Source organism: Seriola aureovittata, chromosome 24 (genome assembly GCF_021018895.1).
Source record: "Seriola aureovittata isolate HTS-2021-v1 ecotype China chromosome 24, ASM2101889v1, whole genome shotgun sequence".
Lineage (NCBI taxonomy): Eukaryota > Metazoa > Chordata > Actinopteri > Carangiformes > Carangidae > Seriola > Seriola aureovittata.
Genome location: NC_079387.1, coordinates 4,207,850 through 4,226,407, shown reverse-complemented (window position 1 = coordinate 4,226,407; position 18,558 = coordinate 4,207,850). Strand labels below are relative to the sequence as shown.

Here is an 18,558-nt window from a genome sequence, read left to right as displayed (position 1 = left end):
ATGTCATGGTAACTGCTTTTATCCTCTCATATTAACTATGTTAACAAACCTAAAGGTAATCAGCTCTGTCCATGAAATGAGCGGAGCATGTGAACAGGTGAAAGCTTTCTCATCGATCTGACACGTTCAACCGGCTTCAGTAATGAAACGCAGACAGTAATGGACGTGTTCAAATGGGCTTTTAGCTGTCTTAACAATAAGAACATTGTCCGTAATGGCTTCCACCTCCACCTCCTTATATTTTGCACAATGGCTTTATCTTCCAGTCATTTTCTGTACAAGTAAATCAGTGATAAAAAAATAAAAATAAAAAAAAGACTTTCACTGTTAGCGTTAACGCCACTCACTCTGGACACTGTGCGACTTGACGTCCCTCCAGTCCTGCGAGCCCACCTCCTTGTACTGGACCAGGTAGTAGCTGATGGGCACGCCGCCGTGCGAGTCGGGCTTCATGAAGGTGACGGTCGCCAGGCGCTGGGAGACGGCCGACAGACGCACCGAGTACGGATTCGATGGTACGTCTGAAAAGACACAATGATGGCATCAGTTACGAGCTTGTCGGTTTTGGTATGACACCAGTTTTGCCTGAACCACTTACTTGGTTTCAGGATCTGAAAAAAAATTATATTTCACAACCTTGTATGAATGAAAGCAGAAAAAAAAAAAAAAAAAAAAAGGAAGGCTGATGTTCAGATATTTCAGTCTGGAACAAAGTGGTAGACAGACTAACCGAAATACCACTAAATGCATCTTTTAAAAAAGAATGAAGGTACTTTTAATGCTGCAGTCGATACCTACTTTGCCTCCTACCTATTACATCACCGCCATCCCCATAATCAAACTAAAGACAGACATTACGGCTGTAATAATTCTAGGCCTTGAAAGCAATAGAACACTGTGAGGGAAGGTGGGACATCACTGTGCTGCATCTACCATTTGTCCTTCGGCTAGTTTTAGCTGCTGCTTTAGCTTTTTTTCCCATTTTTGTCACTTGGAAAGCATCAGTGCCTGATTCACGTGTTCACTGTCGGTCTTATTCAAATCAAAACAGTCCGATTCAAGACAAACTTATTTTCAAGAAGTGCAATTCCTACTGGTGTTCACTCAGGGTTTAGCTCTGTGGAGACACTGTGGAGGAGAGATGAGTCTTTTTCAGCTTGTCAACTGTATCCAACTTTTACTACAGTGTGTGTGTGTATCCCTGTGTGTGTGTGTGTGCAGAATTCTAAGTGTCAGAACCACTTCCAAAACACATTGTTTTCTGCACGACTACATGTTAGGTCAGCTTTTTGCTCACTACTTTCCCCCTTTGCAGAGCAATTCAATCAGCACTAAAGATAATTGGACTGCACTATTGTGTATTAGCCTGCGCTACAGTAAATTAGGGGCTACTTCAGTGAATAGCGAGGGGTAGGGTAAATCAGCTGGCGCTATTTGAGATTAGGCTAGCCTGAATAGAGGAGGGGGGTTGTAGTGGAATTCATCTTCCTGAGAATTGCAAATAAGGTGATTACTATTAGTGAAGAGGTAGAGGGTTACAAAGTAGTTGGATGGTTGGAGTTAGTGATTCAAAAGATTTAGGGTCCCAGACTGCACACATTCTGGACTTGAAATCAAGTCCTCAGTCTCATCGGCTCAGGTAAAGGGGCCACACAGTAGCGGCGCTCTGTAGACTCACCTGCCTGGGCCAGGATGAACTCCTGGTATCGCACTCCTATGTTGTTCCTGGCTGTGCAGTTGTAGCGGCCAAAGTCCCTGTCGGACATAGGAGTCACCTAGAACCAGAGAATAATAATTAACCAGAGCGAGTTACATTACAAAACATTACATTTCTTACATAACTCTAATGGTAGAGTGAATACGTAGGTTGGAGATAACCTGCCTCTGACATTTCTGCTGAACATAAATGAAGTAAATATAAAGCTGCACCAATCAATATTTTTACATTAACAATGGATCAAATGACTGTTTAATGTGAAAGAGGTCACTTGTAGTGAGACTTATCATAGCTTATCATTTTGGTTTTGAGGCCTGCAGCGTTAATATTTTGGTTCACTCTCACTTCTCTATTCCATCTTGTTTCCAGCTGCTTTCAATAGAAACAATCTTTTTTTTAAGGGCTATTTCTTTAATTAAAAGTTGTTTGGATGAAAATTTCACTTTCTTTTTGATTAATCTGTCACTTTTTTTATTTTTTTATTAGGTGATTAAATGTTTCATTTATAAAATGTCAGAAAAATACTGAAATAAAACCATCATCAAATGACATCTTTAACTTGTTTGTTTTAACACAAGCAGGGGATGGAACTAGTTTAATTATTATGATTACAAAAGTTGTTGTGGATCAATTCTCGCTCCATCAGAAAAATCAATTAATTGTTTTACTAATCTCGATGCTATTTAATGAGGCAATGGTAAGTCGTGCGGGTGTTCCCTCATGTTTTGCAATTGCTCGTAAACAGGTCAATACGGCAGCTTCGGCTTCCATCACCACCGACTGGCACCCACCTCCAGCACAGACTTGCCCTCTGCGCTGTGCACCCGCGTGTTGGCCGTTCCCTCCGCAGAGATGGTGAAGCGCTCTCTCCTCCACAGCATGGTGGCGGGAGGGTTGGACATCACGTCGCAGCTTATGTTCACCGGGTTCCCCTCCCACGAGTAATAGATGGTGTGATTGGTCAGGAACTTTGGTATGTCTGTCAAAAAAAAAAAAAAAAAGAGAAAAGAAAAATAGAGATATTATCGCTCACACCTCCATCATTTATATGGCAAAGTAGTGCTAAAGCAAGACCTGACTTGCTAAAAGAGTAACTGGTGGTATGTCAGGAATTTGTGGCAGCCAATTAAACGCTCAAATCAAAGGTGGAGCTGCGTTGGATGATCAAAGTCATGAAAATGACTTACTCAGGCCTAACCCCCAAATTCCTCAAAGGGAGAAGAAAAAGCATTTCATTAATTCTTCCCAAACTCCTCAAACTTAATTCAAGCCACCTCATGCTGAGGGAAAAGAAGGGAAGGGGTGTGTGTGTGTGTGGGGGGGGTCTCCTTCATGATCATATCCTCAGGAAAAAAAAAAGAGGATGCAAACAGAAGCTCATTTGCCCCAGCAAATAGGAAGGGCAGTAATGGACGATCGAAGCGGCGAGCTGTCGTGCGGGTTTCTCTGGGCCCAGTCAGCCCCAGCTCAGTCAGAGAGGCATTATGGTTGTTTTATGCTCGCTTGCAGGATTCCATTAAAGAGATTGATGCCCGGCTCTCTGTCACAGCCGAGGACGTGTTATCCCCCCGCAGCCTGCAGTGACTTAGTAAATGAGTTCATTAGTTCGGTGGCAATGGCTGGCTCAGCCCCGCTGCACTCAAACACACATGCACACACACACGCACGCACGCACGCACGCACGCACACACACACACAGCCTGTGTCTTTCCGCAGAGTGGGAGTCAAGTCCGAGAGCAAGTTGTCAGCTGTGGCTCCAGCAGAAACAAGTTCACAGCAGAATGACAGCGACTTCATGGTTTGGAGAGCGGGCGCGTACATGTGAGATCAGGATGCCGTCTAACTTTTTTTTCCAAACACGTCAACTTCTCAAGAACTATGCAACACGGGTTTTCGGAGGGGAATCCGTGAACCTCAAAAGTCACCCCAGCCAGAAGAGGAGAAAATTAGTTTCCACATGACAACAGAGATGAAGTATTCACTCTATCCCCTCGCTGTCTCTCTGAATACATTTGTTTGTCTGCCCTCTCTCCCTTTGTTGTTCCTCTGAGCTCCGAGGCGGAAGAACAGCTACCTACGGAAAAGTGCGTTTTTCCATTGGTCTCGTTCCAGCAACACAGCCGCCCCGCTCTTCATAATGAACCTAATCATTCCGAGGCCAAAATGGAGATCTTTGCTTCAGAGCTCATTAGGCAGGGGATAGCCCGCCCCAAATAACCCCAAACAACCAGCGCTGAGGAATGGGTACGCTCACCGGAGGAGAAGGGGAGTTGTCAGCAGGGTGGAAACGAAAGGCAATGCATGATATCCTCTCACTAATTAACCCTTCTGGAGGCTGTGTGTGTGTGTGTATGTGTGTGTGTGTGTGTGTGTGGTGGCGACGGTGAGCTGTTTATAGTATAATGATCTTCAATAAGAACCAATGCCGCCACAGTGTGACAAGAAGCACAGTTGAACCTTTGAACCTTGTACGTGTGTGTGCAGGGAATTCGCACATCTCTGGCTGCTTTAATTTTCAGATTAAGGAGACACGGTGACCGGGTGGCTCCAACTTGTGACACACTACTCTAATACTGCCTTGTTCTTCATCCCTCTCAGGTAAGAAGGGGACGTTCAAGAGAGAAAGCATGTAAGTCTGTGCATTTACATCAGTTTCTGCCCTCAACTGCCCTGAACACTCAAACGGTCAATAATGAATTTATTGTTAAAAGTAAACTGAAAGAAAAAATAGCTCTGGCATTTGTCCACTCTGTTTCTGTGTCATGTCGTCTTGCGTGCCATCTAATGACCTGGAATAACTGAAACCCGCCCTTGTGTGTGTGTTCATCCATGCCTCCAATGCGCGTACTTACACTCAATGTCCAGAAACATGCTCTTCTGGTGACCTCCGATCCTGCTGAGCGCCTCGCAGTCGAAGCGGCCCAAGTCGGCGAGCCTCACGCCGCTGATGGCCAGTACCGACTTGCCGTGGCGACCGCGGACCTCGAAACGTCCGTCCTGGCTCTGTGAACACAAAAGCAAGTCGGAGATGGGTCAGAAAATTCTAGCTGTGAGGTTTAATTGCAGAGTTGGGCGCTCAAGAAGTAGCATTTACTGTAGTTCCTGTCGTTTTTTTCACACAACCCAAAAACAGCAGCTTATCAAATAGGCTGCTGAAACAGGAGCAGATTGATTCAACCACTTAATAATTCATAGTATGGTTAGCAATTTATTTGTGTTATTATATTTGAAGGAAAAAAGCCACATCCATGCTTTATGATTGTGTAAAACTGGAGAGGTGATTAACTGATTATGATATAAAGGAGGAACACAAAGGCCCGAATCCGCCAAGTCATTTCACAGAAAGTTCCTCGCCCAACTTCGTACTTGGGACTGAATGACAGCTCCTTGATCCATTTTGACCCCCCCACCCTCACTCCCTCCATCCCTCCCTGCAGGCAACCGTCACTTGTCACACAGAGTCAGGGTTAATGCAATAAAATGTCGATTTATTACAAGGTCATTACATCTGTATGAAGACAGATGGTATCAATTTGAAGCAACGGGTCAATTACAGCAGACGAGGCTATCATTCCAGTAATCGACATTCACTCGTAATGAGAAAAAACACGCCAGGAGCATCCTCGTTGCAGACACGATACAGCTGTAGCCTCCAGACTGTTACCTAACAGATAACCTCTGCCACCCCCGAGAAACTACTTTTCAGTGCTACTGCCCATGGACTCAGGGTTGATGCATTTGAGAGCTGCGTGACTGCAGCTGGGTTTTTTATTCGTGTGTGTGCGTGATTGGAAGATTTGGAGGTCAGACATACGGAGTAAAATCATCTTAAGCAATGTCACTTGCTGCCTTTTATCTTGAAATACTATTCTTAGCCTATTTTTTTTTCCAAGGTCATTTTTCCCCCATTCATGCAGAAAAAACCTTTTCCAATACAAAATGTCTTGTATCTGTCATACTTCAGCAAATCACATGATAAACATCATGAGCCAAGGCTACGAAATCTTTCGTTTGATTTGCTGTTTCGACTTCAAATGAATATTGTAATGAAGACGTTGGATGACATCTCCATTCGCAGATGTAAACAGTAAACACTGTTTGAGTTTGCGGAACACATGGCACACAATATGGTGGCAATCTATATCCTGGGCTCTTGACACAGCTGTCAACGATAGCAGTGATGTGTCACGATTCCACTGTCACTGTGAAGCAACGCTGAAATGTTTCCGGCTTGGAGACGTCCGTGCTCGTGGTGCAGCCGTCACGCTGCGGGAACCATGAGGTCTTATTATGATGGGGGACTGACGTGGAAGTGGACACACACTCACCACACTGCACAGAAGCTTTGTGGTTATAAACGTACACATGTCCAAGGGTATACATACAACTGTTTATCATAATCATGATTTCATCCATGAATCACAACTTTGCTTTCTCGCATCGTTGCCTTTCTAATTAGTCAATTAATTCAACTTCGACAAACAGCTTTAACGAAGTAAAAATAGAGTAAAAGTTATTTAACTCAAGGCCTGAGAGTTAATGTAGGACCGCACTCAAATTAATTTGTTCCTAATAAAGGAATGAGATCTAAAAAACAACTGAATAAAAAAGAAGCTGAGGCTGAATCAGGCTCCCTGTAAGCCTATTTAGCGAAGGGATGCCCCACAATGCTTTGGGAGGTTTTTATAGTTCACGCCTTAATCAGCAGGATTCTTGTTTGTGTGTTTCTGCATCATCTGATTACTGTTGTGCTGCTCTGTAATTCAGCCACGATGGCTAACGTGGTTCATGCCAACTTTTACCCCGGTCTTATTATATGCCATACTGCATATGCCGGGAATTAGCTGAGAGTGCGTATCTGTGTGTATGTATGTTTGTGTGTGGGTGTGTGTGTGTGTGTGTGTGTGTGTGTGTGTGCGTGCTAAAATGCTGCTGGAGCTGCAGCATCACATGAGGAGTGGAAATGGCGCGGGGGCGGGGGACAGCGAGCTGTGCTCTGTCCAGACGTCACAACATCTGCCTGTCAGCACCTCTAACACTGGCTAATTACCGTCCTGTATCTTGTTTGTTGATTTTTGTCACTGCTCATCACGGTAACTAGTAATAGAGACTCTGAACACAGCGCCCAACACACTTCCCCCCCTCCCCCTGCACCCGCCGCTGCTAATACTCATTATGAGTCTAAGCCTCATAAGCCTCGGCCGTGAAGCCGCCTCCTCTGAATCACGCTCTCTTCATGTTGTCGCTCTCCCACTGCTTTCGGCATTATCCCGTTTAGAATGGCTTATCTTTGCTCTTATCGTCGCAATGCTATTAACCAATGAGCTGAGGCGGCTTTTAAAGGCTCGCCTCGGGTCTCCGTGCGTCGCCACCGCACGCTTCTTTGCTTGTTTACGTCGCCGGCTGAGGTCAATGGGATTGGGAGTGTGTGTGTTGAATAGGAATAGTGAAGATGGAGGGAGGAGGAGAAGAGAGGAAATCTTCCAGGGGGGGTAAACTTCTGAGTCAGGAAATTACTCGCTAACCCCCCCTGCCGCCCCCCCCCCTCCCCAAAACCCCCTCTGCCAACTGACAGGGTCTGTGTCTGGAGACGAACTCAGCCCCTAAAGCGCAGCCTGTTTGATATGCAGCACAGTGGAACGACAAGGCGAGCGGCCAGACGTGAACACAACACCGGCTCACGTGCACACACAGGAGCATGCGTGTTCCGGCGGAGGCACGCTCACACACACACACACACACACACACACACACACACACTGTAACACACGTGAACAGCGACCAACATGAGAGCGCAGGCAGATAAAAGGCGGAGGGATGTGGAAGCTGGGGGAATAGAGGAACTGCAGGAGATGAAAGGAAGAGCAGGTAGTGGAAGCAGAAGGAGGGAAGAAGAGAGAAAATAGATGAAATCCTCTCCCTATCTGATCCATGAGACCTCAAAAATTAGAATGTGTGCGGGGTTTACAGTGAACATATGAAGCTAAATCTCAAATGCAATCTCTCAAATAGGATCGTGGAGACTGTCGCCGTGTTTCAGACCAACTGCTGGAGAATTTTCAGATATTAAAAATGTCAGCTGGAAATGTCAGCGAGGCTGGAAGCGCACTGTAGTCTAATTCCGGCAAGCGCAGCTTATTCCAACAGTTTAGTGTGGGGGCTGAACATGGGGTCTTCATAGTCGCACAACTCTTAATGATTACTGTACCTCCGCATTCTCATGGCAACAACAGAGTGACATTTAATAATGGCTTTCTGCTTCAAGAAAATAAGGGGCCAGCTAGGGGGTTTCAGCATCACTGTGATCTGCTTTCCGCTGTATTTCGCGGCTGTTTTATTTCATGATGAGTTATCAAACAGAAATCAAAACAATAATCTCAGTGTGGTGTGGGAGACTGCGTTTTGAAGGTTTAACTGCAAAGTGTCTCTTGATAAGCGCTGCAACCATCACCAATGAGAGCTTGACGTCTGAATTAGAGGAGGAAGAAAAAAAAGGTGAAAAGGTTCTTCAAAAAGTTAAAATTATTGAACTATTGAACACACAGGCATCATCATCGGAACAATAGCGCAGAGCTTTAATGTCACCAGCTCTTCAGCCTTGGTTGTTCTGCATGAATAGGACAGAGGCTACCGAGCAGTTTGCTAACCTTGCTCATAAGCACAACAATAGCAGATGAGTGAAACAATCCCCCGACTCAAATCGCTCCTCGGTTCGTAATTAAATTCCTGGAACTGCATCCCATTATGTTCTTTTAGCGAGGGTCACAGTGTTAGTTGACAGGGAGGGAGAAGAATGGAGGCGACATTATGCGGCGGGTAAAAGTAAGGCCTCTGAGGCTTTAATGTCTCTCAAAAGGAGAGGAGAGCGTGCCGACTGGATATGCAGATTGGAGAGCAAATTGAGAGAGGAACATCCTGACTTAAACCTAAATGACTGCGGCCATCCATCACGCCTCGCGCCGCACGAGCCGTGTTTGTCTTTGCGCATGTTTAGGTGTGTTGGTTTGCACGACGCATTTCCATAATTGCATTTGCTGTGGGAAGAGAGGCACTTACTCTCATTTTTGGCTGTGATTTATCAACCCGAGCGATTCGAGCCAATGCACACATTCATTTATCTCTGCGGTGACCTTTTTTCCCCGAGCAAAAGAATGGCTGCCATCTTTGTTTTTCTTTTCTTTGTTTTTTTTTTTTTTAACTGCATCTGTGAAAGCTTCAGCTGCGAGTCTGTGATGGAAGTGCACAGGGTTTTTGACATTGATGGCAACTCAATGAAAAGTAATTACTGTTCCAAAAAAAATAATATGTCGCTGCAGCTCATTCGATTTCTGATTTTTGGACAAAGTGAATAATGGATACTGAGAGAAAAATACACAACTGAAGGTTAGCGCCTCTTCTGTTTCTTAAGTTGGATTAACTTCAGAAGTCAAAGGGAGGTACATATCAAAGAGGAAATTGAAACTTCAAGGTTCTTGCTGCTTCTTTGTGCGGAGAGCTAATCAAAATAAATGTGTGTGCTGATTTCCCCTGAGATAATAATCTCTGCAAAGTCGAGAGATTTAAACACTTCCTGTAAAAAAAGAAAAAAAAAGAAAGAAAGAAAGAAAACCAGGGACCAAGGTGAAGAGTACAGCTTTGAAATGATGAAAAGTCCTTGAGGCATCATGTGTCAGTTATAGTATGGAAAAGCGAATGCAGCGCAGAAGCAGACGAGGATCAATGGCCGATCACTCTGGGATGTGAATGTTATTAGCAGCTGCCTGTAAGACAGGCAATAAATAGCTCTAACGGTAACGTTTCATGTGTGGCAGATGGGAATAATTATGCCTGCTTTCATTTTTATGAGGACATACACAAGTAATTACCAGTTCATGTTGGCTATTTCTTTTAATACTCAACACAAATATTTTCTCTGCAAAAATAAAAATAGTGACATTTTAATGGTTCCCATAAAAAAAACAAAAACATTACACACGTGTGGCTGAATCCTTTTGTCATTCCTACGTCTGCGCTCCAACTCCAGCTCAATGACTTCATGCTCTTCTGTGAGTCGAGGTTATTTCAGGACACTTTGGTTTTTATCAAAAACCTCATTAGTGAAACTCACTGACAGCAGGTGTAAAAAAATAGGCCTCGGATTTCAAAGCTTCATTTAAAATTGACATTTGGCAAATCACTAATTTGGCTAGAGAGTAACGGCAGTAATGTCACACTGAAGGAGAGCTGCTGTGATTCAAACAGCTATACAAAAAAACATTGCCACAAGAAGATGGCATTCAAGATCAATGAAATACAAGAGGGTGTGAATGGCAGATTGTCGGAAAGCTACAGAAAACGCCGGACGCGGCCTCACCTCTCGTTCCGGCGTCAGACAGGTGTGTGTGTGTGTGTGTGTGTGTGTGTGTGTGTGTGTGTGTGTCGCATGATGTGTCTGGTTCCTGAAGCTGAAGCCAATATGTGACCACCAGCATCAACATTTCATATTAGCAACATGGTGATGGTTTCAATAAAAGGAAGAAATGCTCTCAGTCTTTAATGACAGCATATCAAGGAGGAGTCATGTTGACTCTATGGTAATTCTGAAGTTCAGACTATTTTTCTCGCTCCTGGATGAAATCACAAGATGATTTTTGGCAGGATTTGATTCATCCTGAAGCGTATGTGCATGTGTTTAGCAAAACTGGTTAATGTTTTTTATTCTTTCTTAGTTATGTCCTATGTGCCCATGATTTATGATGATGCGCGCACACACACACACACACACACACACACACACACACACACACACACACACACACACCACACACACACACACACACACGCATGCGCGCACAGAGCCAGATGGACTCTCTGGCAGTTTCTACCTTGTCTCCGTCCACGAAGGTCTGGCCGTCGCTGGCTCTCCTCCAGGAGATGTCGGGCAGAGGCTCGCCCTCAGCCACGCAGGAGATCATGGCGGCGCTGCCCTCCACGGCTGTCACGTTCTTCAGCTGGGTGATATGGGGCTGGACTGGAGACCACAGAGGACGAGGAGGGTGGGGGGGTGGGGGGTGTGAAGGAAAGAGAGGAAACAGAGGAAAAATTAGCGAGGAAGTGAAAGGGTGAGTGGAAGAGGAACTGTCAAAAGATCTAACTCGTAAGGGAGGGGAGATGACAGCTGCACCGTGGGGCTTAACACAGAGCTGATGCATGACTTTGGTGCTGACAGTCTAGGCCAAGATCATTTATACACTGCAGTCAAACTCTCCAGGTCCGGCATGATGGGAACGCACGCCCTCTGGCCTACTTCTGTGCACACGTCTTGGCCCTAGATGACAACACCAAAAACTGACTTTGCTGAAGTTTGATCAAAACATTTCAAAACGACCTCTACCTGTGTGTGTGTTCCACCTTTTGTTGTTTTAAATAAATATAGATTTTTGTCTGGAAGGATGCACCCTGTGATTCCCTTTTCGGCGCAGAGTGAGCACCACAGTAGCTTCCTCCTGATAAGATGCTCTTAGCAAGCCCTGAGACACCATGCATGTCAAGGGCACAGAGCATGTCACATGAATCATGGATTGCTACTTCTTTTTTTTTCCTGCACTTGCACTTAAATCCCTAACAGGGTGCTTGCAAAGTAGCATGGCATAAAATCCAAAAGGAAAAGGGAAGTGAATGGAAAATAGTGACTACTGTACTGAAGGCTTTTAACACCACCCGGAGGGGGTGAGGTGGTGGTGGGGGGGGGGGGGGGGGGGGGGGGGGGGGGGATCTAAGGAACGTTTGGGAATTTCACATGGCTTCAACCTCGGGGTGGAGGAGCCATCTCGAGGGATTTCGGGAGCTTGTCAAAACATGTGGGCACACACACACACACACACACACACACACACACACACACACACACACACACACACACACACACACACACACACACATTTTACAAGACCTGCAAAGACCTTCAGTGCATAGATCCTTACCTAACCGCTGTGTTGAAGCTGTGTTAATTAACCTACACTAAACCTAATGCCAGATCTACTCTTACAGGATAATTGCAACACAAGTCACAGTTTAGCTCCAGCTGTCATGTCTCATCAGTGATTGACGCCACGTGAGCTCACTGAGATCTGGGGACGCGGCGGTATCACTACAACAGGGCAAGAAAAGGTTGCAAAGAACACACCTGAAATACTGAAAGGATGCAGGAATTAACCATTCATGAAAAAAAAAAAAAAAAAAGGTTATAGAGTTGGATTTGGCGAGAAGTGTAAAGCCCTGCCTGCACCTGCTCAAAGTTTAAAACTGGGGAAGTCAATCTGGACACTGCGATGAATGTTTACGATGAACAATTAGAGTAATCGATTTGATTTGTGTGTGTGTGTGTGTTCTGAGATCTCAGCAATTAACCCAGCGAATACAATGTCATCGTATCAAACGGGAAAGATGTCTGAAAGCAGGAAATAAGCCTGAAATGTAAATAAATGAGTCGTCCTTTAACAATAAACACAAGTTTCCTACAATCCCAGCACTTATAAAAATAACCACCCTAATAATGTGAGTAATTTAGTCTACAAATTGTTGTTTTCCTGAAACAAGTCAAACAGATTTGCCAATAAGCAAAGATAATTTCAGTTGTTTTGAAAATAAATCATGACTTCAAAAATCCTCCAGAATCAAGTGGCGTTTTCTTACAATGCAACAATCTGCCTGATTCTGTTTTGTGTCGAGACGAAGAGGGAAAGCTGCGGTGGGAACAAGTGAAATTATCTGAACCCCTTGAAGTTTTTCTCCTTCGAAGAAAAAAAAGAAAAAGATTTAAAGCTTCGCGATGAGACTAAATGACTTCAGAAGATTTCTGCGGAGAGGAAGATGAGGAGCACTTCAGATGATCGTTCACATCTTTTAAACCTTGTGATGGCTCCAGCCATCAGAAACGCACGCGTGTAAATAGACACTTTCGCTCGACACAAACACACATTCAAAGGCATCCCGCCACCACCAGACACACATACACGTACACAGATAACACTGTTAATAGTACAGAGACCGGTCTGAACCGGTTGCTCATCACCACCTTATCTGCAGCCGTTTTTGCCCCAGATGCCCTTCATCATGCAAATATTAAATGGAAAATGTCTCATTTATCAAGCATGGTGCAAAAACCCCACTCTACAGGGAACATTATTAATAACGCATTATCTAAAACATTTGGACTCGAAATGAGAAAGAACTGAGAAGCATTTGTGTGCTAAGAGATAAAAAAAATTCAGAATTAATTTGACCTTCCAGGTTTGCGGTATTTTTTAGAGTTTATTCTTTTCAGTTTGATTCGTAAATTTAAATTAACTTCTGCAACTTTCTTTTTTAACCCAGTGTAATTAAGAACAAGTGTTTTTTTGTTAACTATAATAACTATAATTACACTTTATTATATCAATTATAGGTATTATCATAATTATACTTGTAAATGTTGCATGAAGCTACCTCACAGCGTCAGCCCATACACAATATACATAAAGAAAATAAAGCCATTAACTGTCTCAGTGTTGCAGCAGAATGTGACATGATGACAACATAATGACTAAAGAAGAGTGTCAGTAATGTTTACCTTGACATTTCTTTGCTGCTTACACCACAGTTAGTGCCCCCTCTGTGGTAACATAAAGCTGTTATCCCTCCCACTGACGGATACTGTATCTGATAAGAATAATGTGTGTTCTTTCAGCATATGCAGATGTCAGCACAGATTCACTCACTCACAAGTTGAGAGGAGGACGAGCGGAGAAACCCAACCCCCACGCGCTCTCTTGTCATATATCTTTTCAGATTGTGAGTTTTACTTCATCCCAGGGAGTTATTTCGCGGTGATGTAACTCACCACATATTATCTGCTATTATCTATTGTCTGCCTCTGCTTACGTGCGCCGTAACAAACAGTGAATAATGTACGATGCGTATTCTGCAGGAACATAAGAGAAAAAAAGAGAGAGGACAATGGCGCGATGTGTTCAGCCATCTTGTTCGAATGATAAAAGCCCATTAAAGAGGGACGGTGTATTTCACAGACTCCTGACAACACAGCTACAAGGTGCAAACAGCAGCTGGTTGCAGAGGACAGCGAGGCTTCTGTCTGCAGAGGGATGTGCATCTCTGCTTCTTCCTGTATCGCTGCTTAATGTACATTTACTGCAGTTGCCTGAGATAGATGAACTCACTGCTGTCTACATTTACTGTGGTTTCAATTTTCATTTTGTCATTATGGGCCATTGAGTGTAAAATGAATGGCTGTTTGATCCATTCACAATTAAATCTGCGAAGTAAAGTTTAAAGTTTATGGGCGAGATGGGTGTAAGGGGGGTAAACTGTAAGTTGCAAATGTTCACAGAGTGAGAACGCTTCCATCCTCCAGAGACCAGAAATGCCAACATTAAAGTTCATGTCGATCCATCCAGTAGTTGTTGAGATATTTCAGGCTGGACCAACCGACGACGCGTCCCTGGAGCCACGCTGCTAGCGTGTCTAAGAACTACTCAAGAAATGATATGTAGCTATTTCCTAACAGTGAATGTTGGGTTTTTTTTCTCTCAGATGCTGAACGACCCGGAGCCTAAATGGCAGGACAACTTGACATAATCTCCGAAGACTGATCGTAGCTGGAAGGACAAACACTTCTGGCATTTACGGCTCGAGGGGGCTGTTACCGGCACTTTACAAAAGTGGCCAGACGGCACGTTGCAGGCGACGCTGGACCTCCAGATGTGAAAGTATTGAAGTGTATGAAAGTGAAATAGGAATGAAAAGAGGCTTCAAGCTATTAATTGCCACAATAACCCTGTTTGCGGCAACACATTGTGATGGGGCTACATTTTTTGAAAACCATCTGTGAAAGTGAATATCCAGCAGCTGCTGCAGCTACGTAGCTCATTCCCAATCCTCCGGTGTACAGTGGAAACTCGTCTCTACGAGGAATAAATTCTCCCTCTTCTTTTGTCCTGTCTTTCATCTCATTTTGTGCTGAAGATCCTATTACCTTAGCTAATTTTACCACTTATAATCATGTCATCAGACACATCTGAGATAAGATACATTTGTGAATCTGCTGTCTAAGCCTGACTGGAATTTTTGTGATCATAGAATTGAAGCTTTAACTGTGTACTAGTGTTAAAATCATTGGATATGATGATAAAGTTAAATCTCTGCCTTATCTAAGGGATTTTAATAGCATTCAGGAAATGTGAGTATCTTACTTGGCCCCTTTGAATATAGAATATATGTCTATGCAGAATATGAAAAAATAAAAACAAACATATCCTGGTGGAAACACGACTGACTTAAAGAAGAAGCGCCGAGTCTGACGGCGTGTTGCGGCGCCTAAACATGAATTAAGAACACATACACCCCCCCTCTAAATGGACTGCTCTCCTCCTGTCTGCGCTGTCAAGGGTAATAAAACTAACTTACAACTGCGTTTCCTCAGCCGCACAGTGAAAAGCGGGACTCCTCCCTCCCCTCTTAACTTCTTCATTTAAATGTGCATTTTGAAGAACAAGCGCTTCTCACATCTCGGGGAGGATGTTGATGACTCGAGCACAAAAATCTCCATACATTTTCATGAGCCGAATATGCCCTATCAGAGTGATCTGAGAGGAAATAGCCAGCAGGTTTATGAAAGTATAAATTGAAATTTTTCTATGGAGGTTTGCAGTAATTGAAATATGAAGCAATAAATGAAATATTTTCGTTGAGGAGAAATATATCATATTGATGCAGCTGTTATTGTGATGGGCTGAGGATCATATGTGGACATCTGTGCTTTTGAAAAACAGTTATTTATATGACGTAATTAGTGGAGGTCATCACAGTGAGGGTTTTTATAGATATCACACATATGTGCAATGTTATTACACTTGTCTCTGGTGGAGAATAATCTAATATTTCTATTATTAGAAATGTATATAATAATCAAAACTTTTTTATAATGATTTCTGTTAATTCAGGTCAGTTAGATTCAACCATGAACACAGTTGTTCTATAACCATAATCATGTGTTTAATATTGTAACCATGACGACGGAGGTCCCCTAACTTTTAACCCTCTTTCCCAAAACCTAACCAAGCTGTTTTTGTGGCTAAACGTAACCAAACAGTCAGTACAATGGAGATCAATTTAATTTGAAACTGCTACATGCTGAGGAAGTAGTCCCTGTGAATGGTTAACAGTGAGGTCTTTGGTGAAAAGGAAATAATATCCAGAAGGACATGCCTCTGCTGAATTATTAAAATACAGTTTTATTTCATGGGTTGAAACCGCTGGAGGTAAGAGAGAGAGGAGCAGCTGTGATTGGTCAGTGAAGACAACATTCAGCAAGTCGAGGTAAAGGTTATTCACTTGTTTCAGTAACCAGTGAAATCACTTTTGTGGACTGCGATCACACATTCTCTCACAGTGGCTGGAAGGACGTTAAAAAAGAGGATTACTTCAGCTCCTGTCTGAAGTTGCACCAATCTGATATATGCCAAAACAGCATAAGATCGGCTAGTGGCCTTGACGTGACCTATCCGCAGTAAATACAGTCTTTATGTTTTCCTTTCTACGATCACAGGGAAAGAGGGGTTTAAAATCATGGATTCAGAAACAGTAAGCGTAAAAAGTTGCTTAGTTTCTAACCTGGAACTCCCAAATATACCACCGGCCTGTTAACATCCTTCATTTCCTGTTTAGTCTTCCTGAAGATCCGTAGCCGTACTTACTGAACACTTTGAGGAAGAGCTCTCTTTCCTGAGATCCCGCCTTGTTGGTGGCCTTGCAGGAGTAGGTACCCCCGTCGCCCTGCCGGATGTTGCGGATGGTCAGCATGCTGCGCCCGCCCTCCAGCCTGTTGAAGAAGTGCTGCTCTGACGGCTCCAGCTGCTGCCCTTTCCTGCGCAAAAAGGAAAAAAAAAAAAGCGGAGGCACACGCCGCAGACGAGTGAGGCGGAGAAACTACAGAAAACTCGCACCCCGACCCGTGACCTCCGCAACATTCACTCCGCTGCACGTTTTGATGTTACAGATGTATAATCTTAGCACTTTGGATGTCTACTGATCCCATAAAAGAGAGGCTAAGTGCAGACAGCTTGAGTTTGAAGCTATTTCTATCTATAGCACATAAACATGACAGAGCTTTTTATAGAAACTCTTTCAAGCAAGATAGAAGTCATGTTTTGAGTAGAAATCTCTTATTGTAATTGAAATAACTATAGTTCAATGAATCATTTGTCTTGTGCCGTCGGGATACGTCACCCGCTATGACTTCTCAAACTCCAGCCCTGCAAATAAAAATATCCATCATATTCCACCTGGGCTCATTTGTGTACATTCTGTTATGGACTGCAGTGCTCCCAGAACGACTCCGGTGTGGTTTGGAAATACAGTGCTGACTTAATGTCTTATGCATATTGGACTCTGTGCGGAAATTAGCCAGAAAAAAACAACAAAAAAAAAGCAACTGCTAAAGCTGATCTATGTCTATATTTAAGCTTCATAGCAGAGGCAGAATGGTGCAAAGCAGGTTTGCTGCCTCCCCCTGTTTGTTTATCTGAAGCTGCTTAACCAGGCGCGTCACCTATAAGGTGAAAGGGATCGTTTAGTTTTTGGGGGAAATTTGAAAACAGATTTAGACAAAATCATGGGGGCTTTTTGATGCCGTCTGCATGCAGGCTGAAAGGATAAAGGTTAGCACCGTGACTGAATGTCTATGGGATCAAGCAGCAGCAGCAGCACTCAAAACAAATAGAAAAACGATTACCCGGACTATAAAGTCGCCCTCTACTGATTGTTCTAGCATCTTTCAACCACTTGTTTCTGTTTTACGGCCCCTAACCGTTATGTTTTGGTTCGGTCTCACCGCTCTCATCCACTGCTATTTTCACTGCCAAAGAGTCAGGAGTTGGTGGAGACCAAAGCAGAGCAAAAAGAAGAGTGAATGTTGACCAGGAGATGGCTTAAAATGAATGCTATAATGTTGATCTGCACCCGCTGGATATGTAAACAGGCAGTGTCCTGTTGTCTTCAAGTGGTCAACAAGATCTACAGTGTGTGTACTGCTTTAACAATCCCACTGCAACATATTACAAAATGAAGCCGGGCGCATTGTTCCACGAAACATTAAAAGATGGATAAAACTCTGTAAGATAAGAAAAAGAATTACACCATTTAAAAAGCAGAGTTATCCTTTTAAGACAGAGGCAGAGGTTAGAGAAGAATCCTCTAAATTGATCCAGTGGTAACAAAGTCAGATAGTCCAGAGGTCAGAGGTGCAGGTGTGTGTTTGTGTGTGGCTGGGAGATAAGTGCTTTGAATCCTGGGATCAGCTGACAAAAGGCACAGATCGGGAGGCAGAGTGAATGAGTAATGTTCTCCTCTCCCTTTACAAAGACAATCTGTGTCCAAAGCAGGCCGTTGCTGGGTAAGAGCATGCATGAGTTTCCATGGAAGAATAACAATTTAAAAATAAAAAAGATTATAGCTGTGGATAAAAGGATATGAAGAAAGATTTGAGCAGATGTTTATGGGTTACAGCATTGATAGAAATACTATCCGTTCCTTTTTTATTATTAATTCATCCAAAAACTATTTTAACCTTAAAATATGAATGATAAGTATGAAAACACAATTTTCTTTTCACCTGTTCATTCGATATGGAGGATAATGCCCTCAATCTGAGACGGGCAGCCTGTTTTTTAACCTCATAAGCTATTGTAGAAATAGGATTCAAAAAGCACAGAGCTTAGAATAGTGCATACATCTAAATATATTTAGACTTCTCTGTATGGCTCACACTGTATAGTCTATGTGAATGGAAAAAGAAAACAAGCGTA

At 43.4% G+C, this 18,558-nt stretch overlaps 1 protein-coding gene across 1 annotated transcript in view; it reads right to left on the bottom strand.

Annotated features, from left to right (window-relative positions):
- The window catches only part of LOC130165256 (neural cell adhesion molecule 2-like), a 368,403-nt gene that overhangs the window by 31,771 nt on the left and 318,074 nt on the right, over window positions 1-18,558 (bottom strand). The window contains exons 12-17 of the mRNA XM_056370357.1: window positions 16,450-16,619; window positions 10,582-10,727; window positions 4,570-4,720; window positions 2,509-2,696; window positions 1,679-1,775; window positions 348-521 (exon numbers count right to left, since the gene is read on the bottom strand). Coding sequence (XP_056226332.1) covers window positions 348-521; window positions 1,679-1,775; window positions 2,509-2,696; window positions 4,570-4,720; window positions 10,582-10,727; window positions 16,450-16,619 — 926 coding nt within the window. The remainder of the gene's footprint in view (window positions 1-347; window positions 522-1,678; window positions 1,776-2,508; window positions 2,697-4,569; window positions 4,721-10,581; window positions 10,728-16,449; window positions 16,620-18,558) is intronic.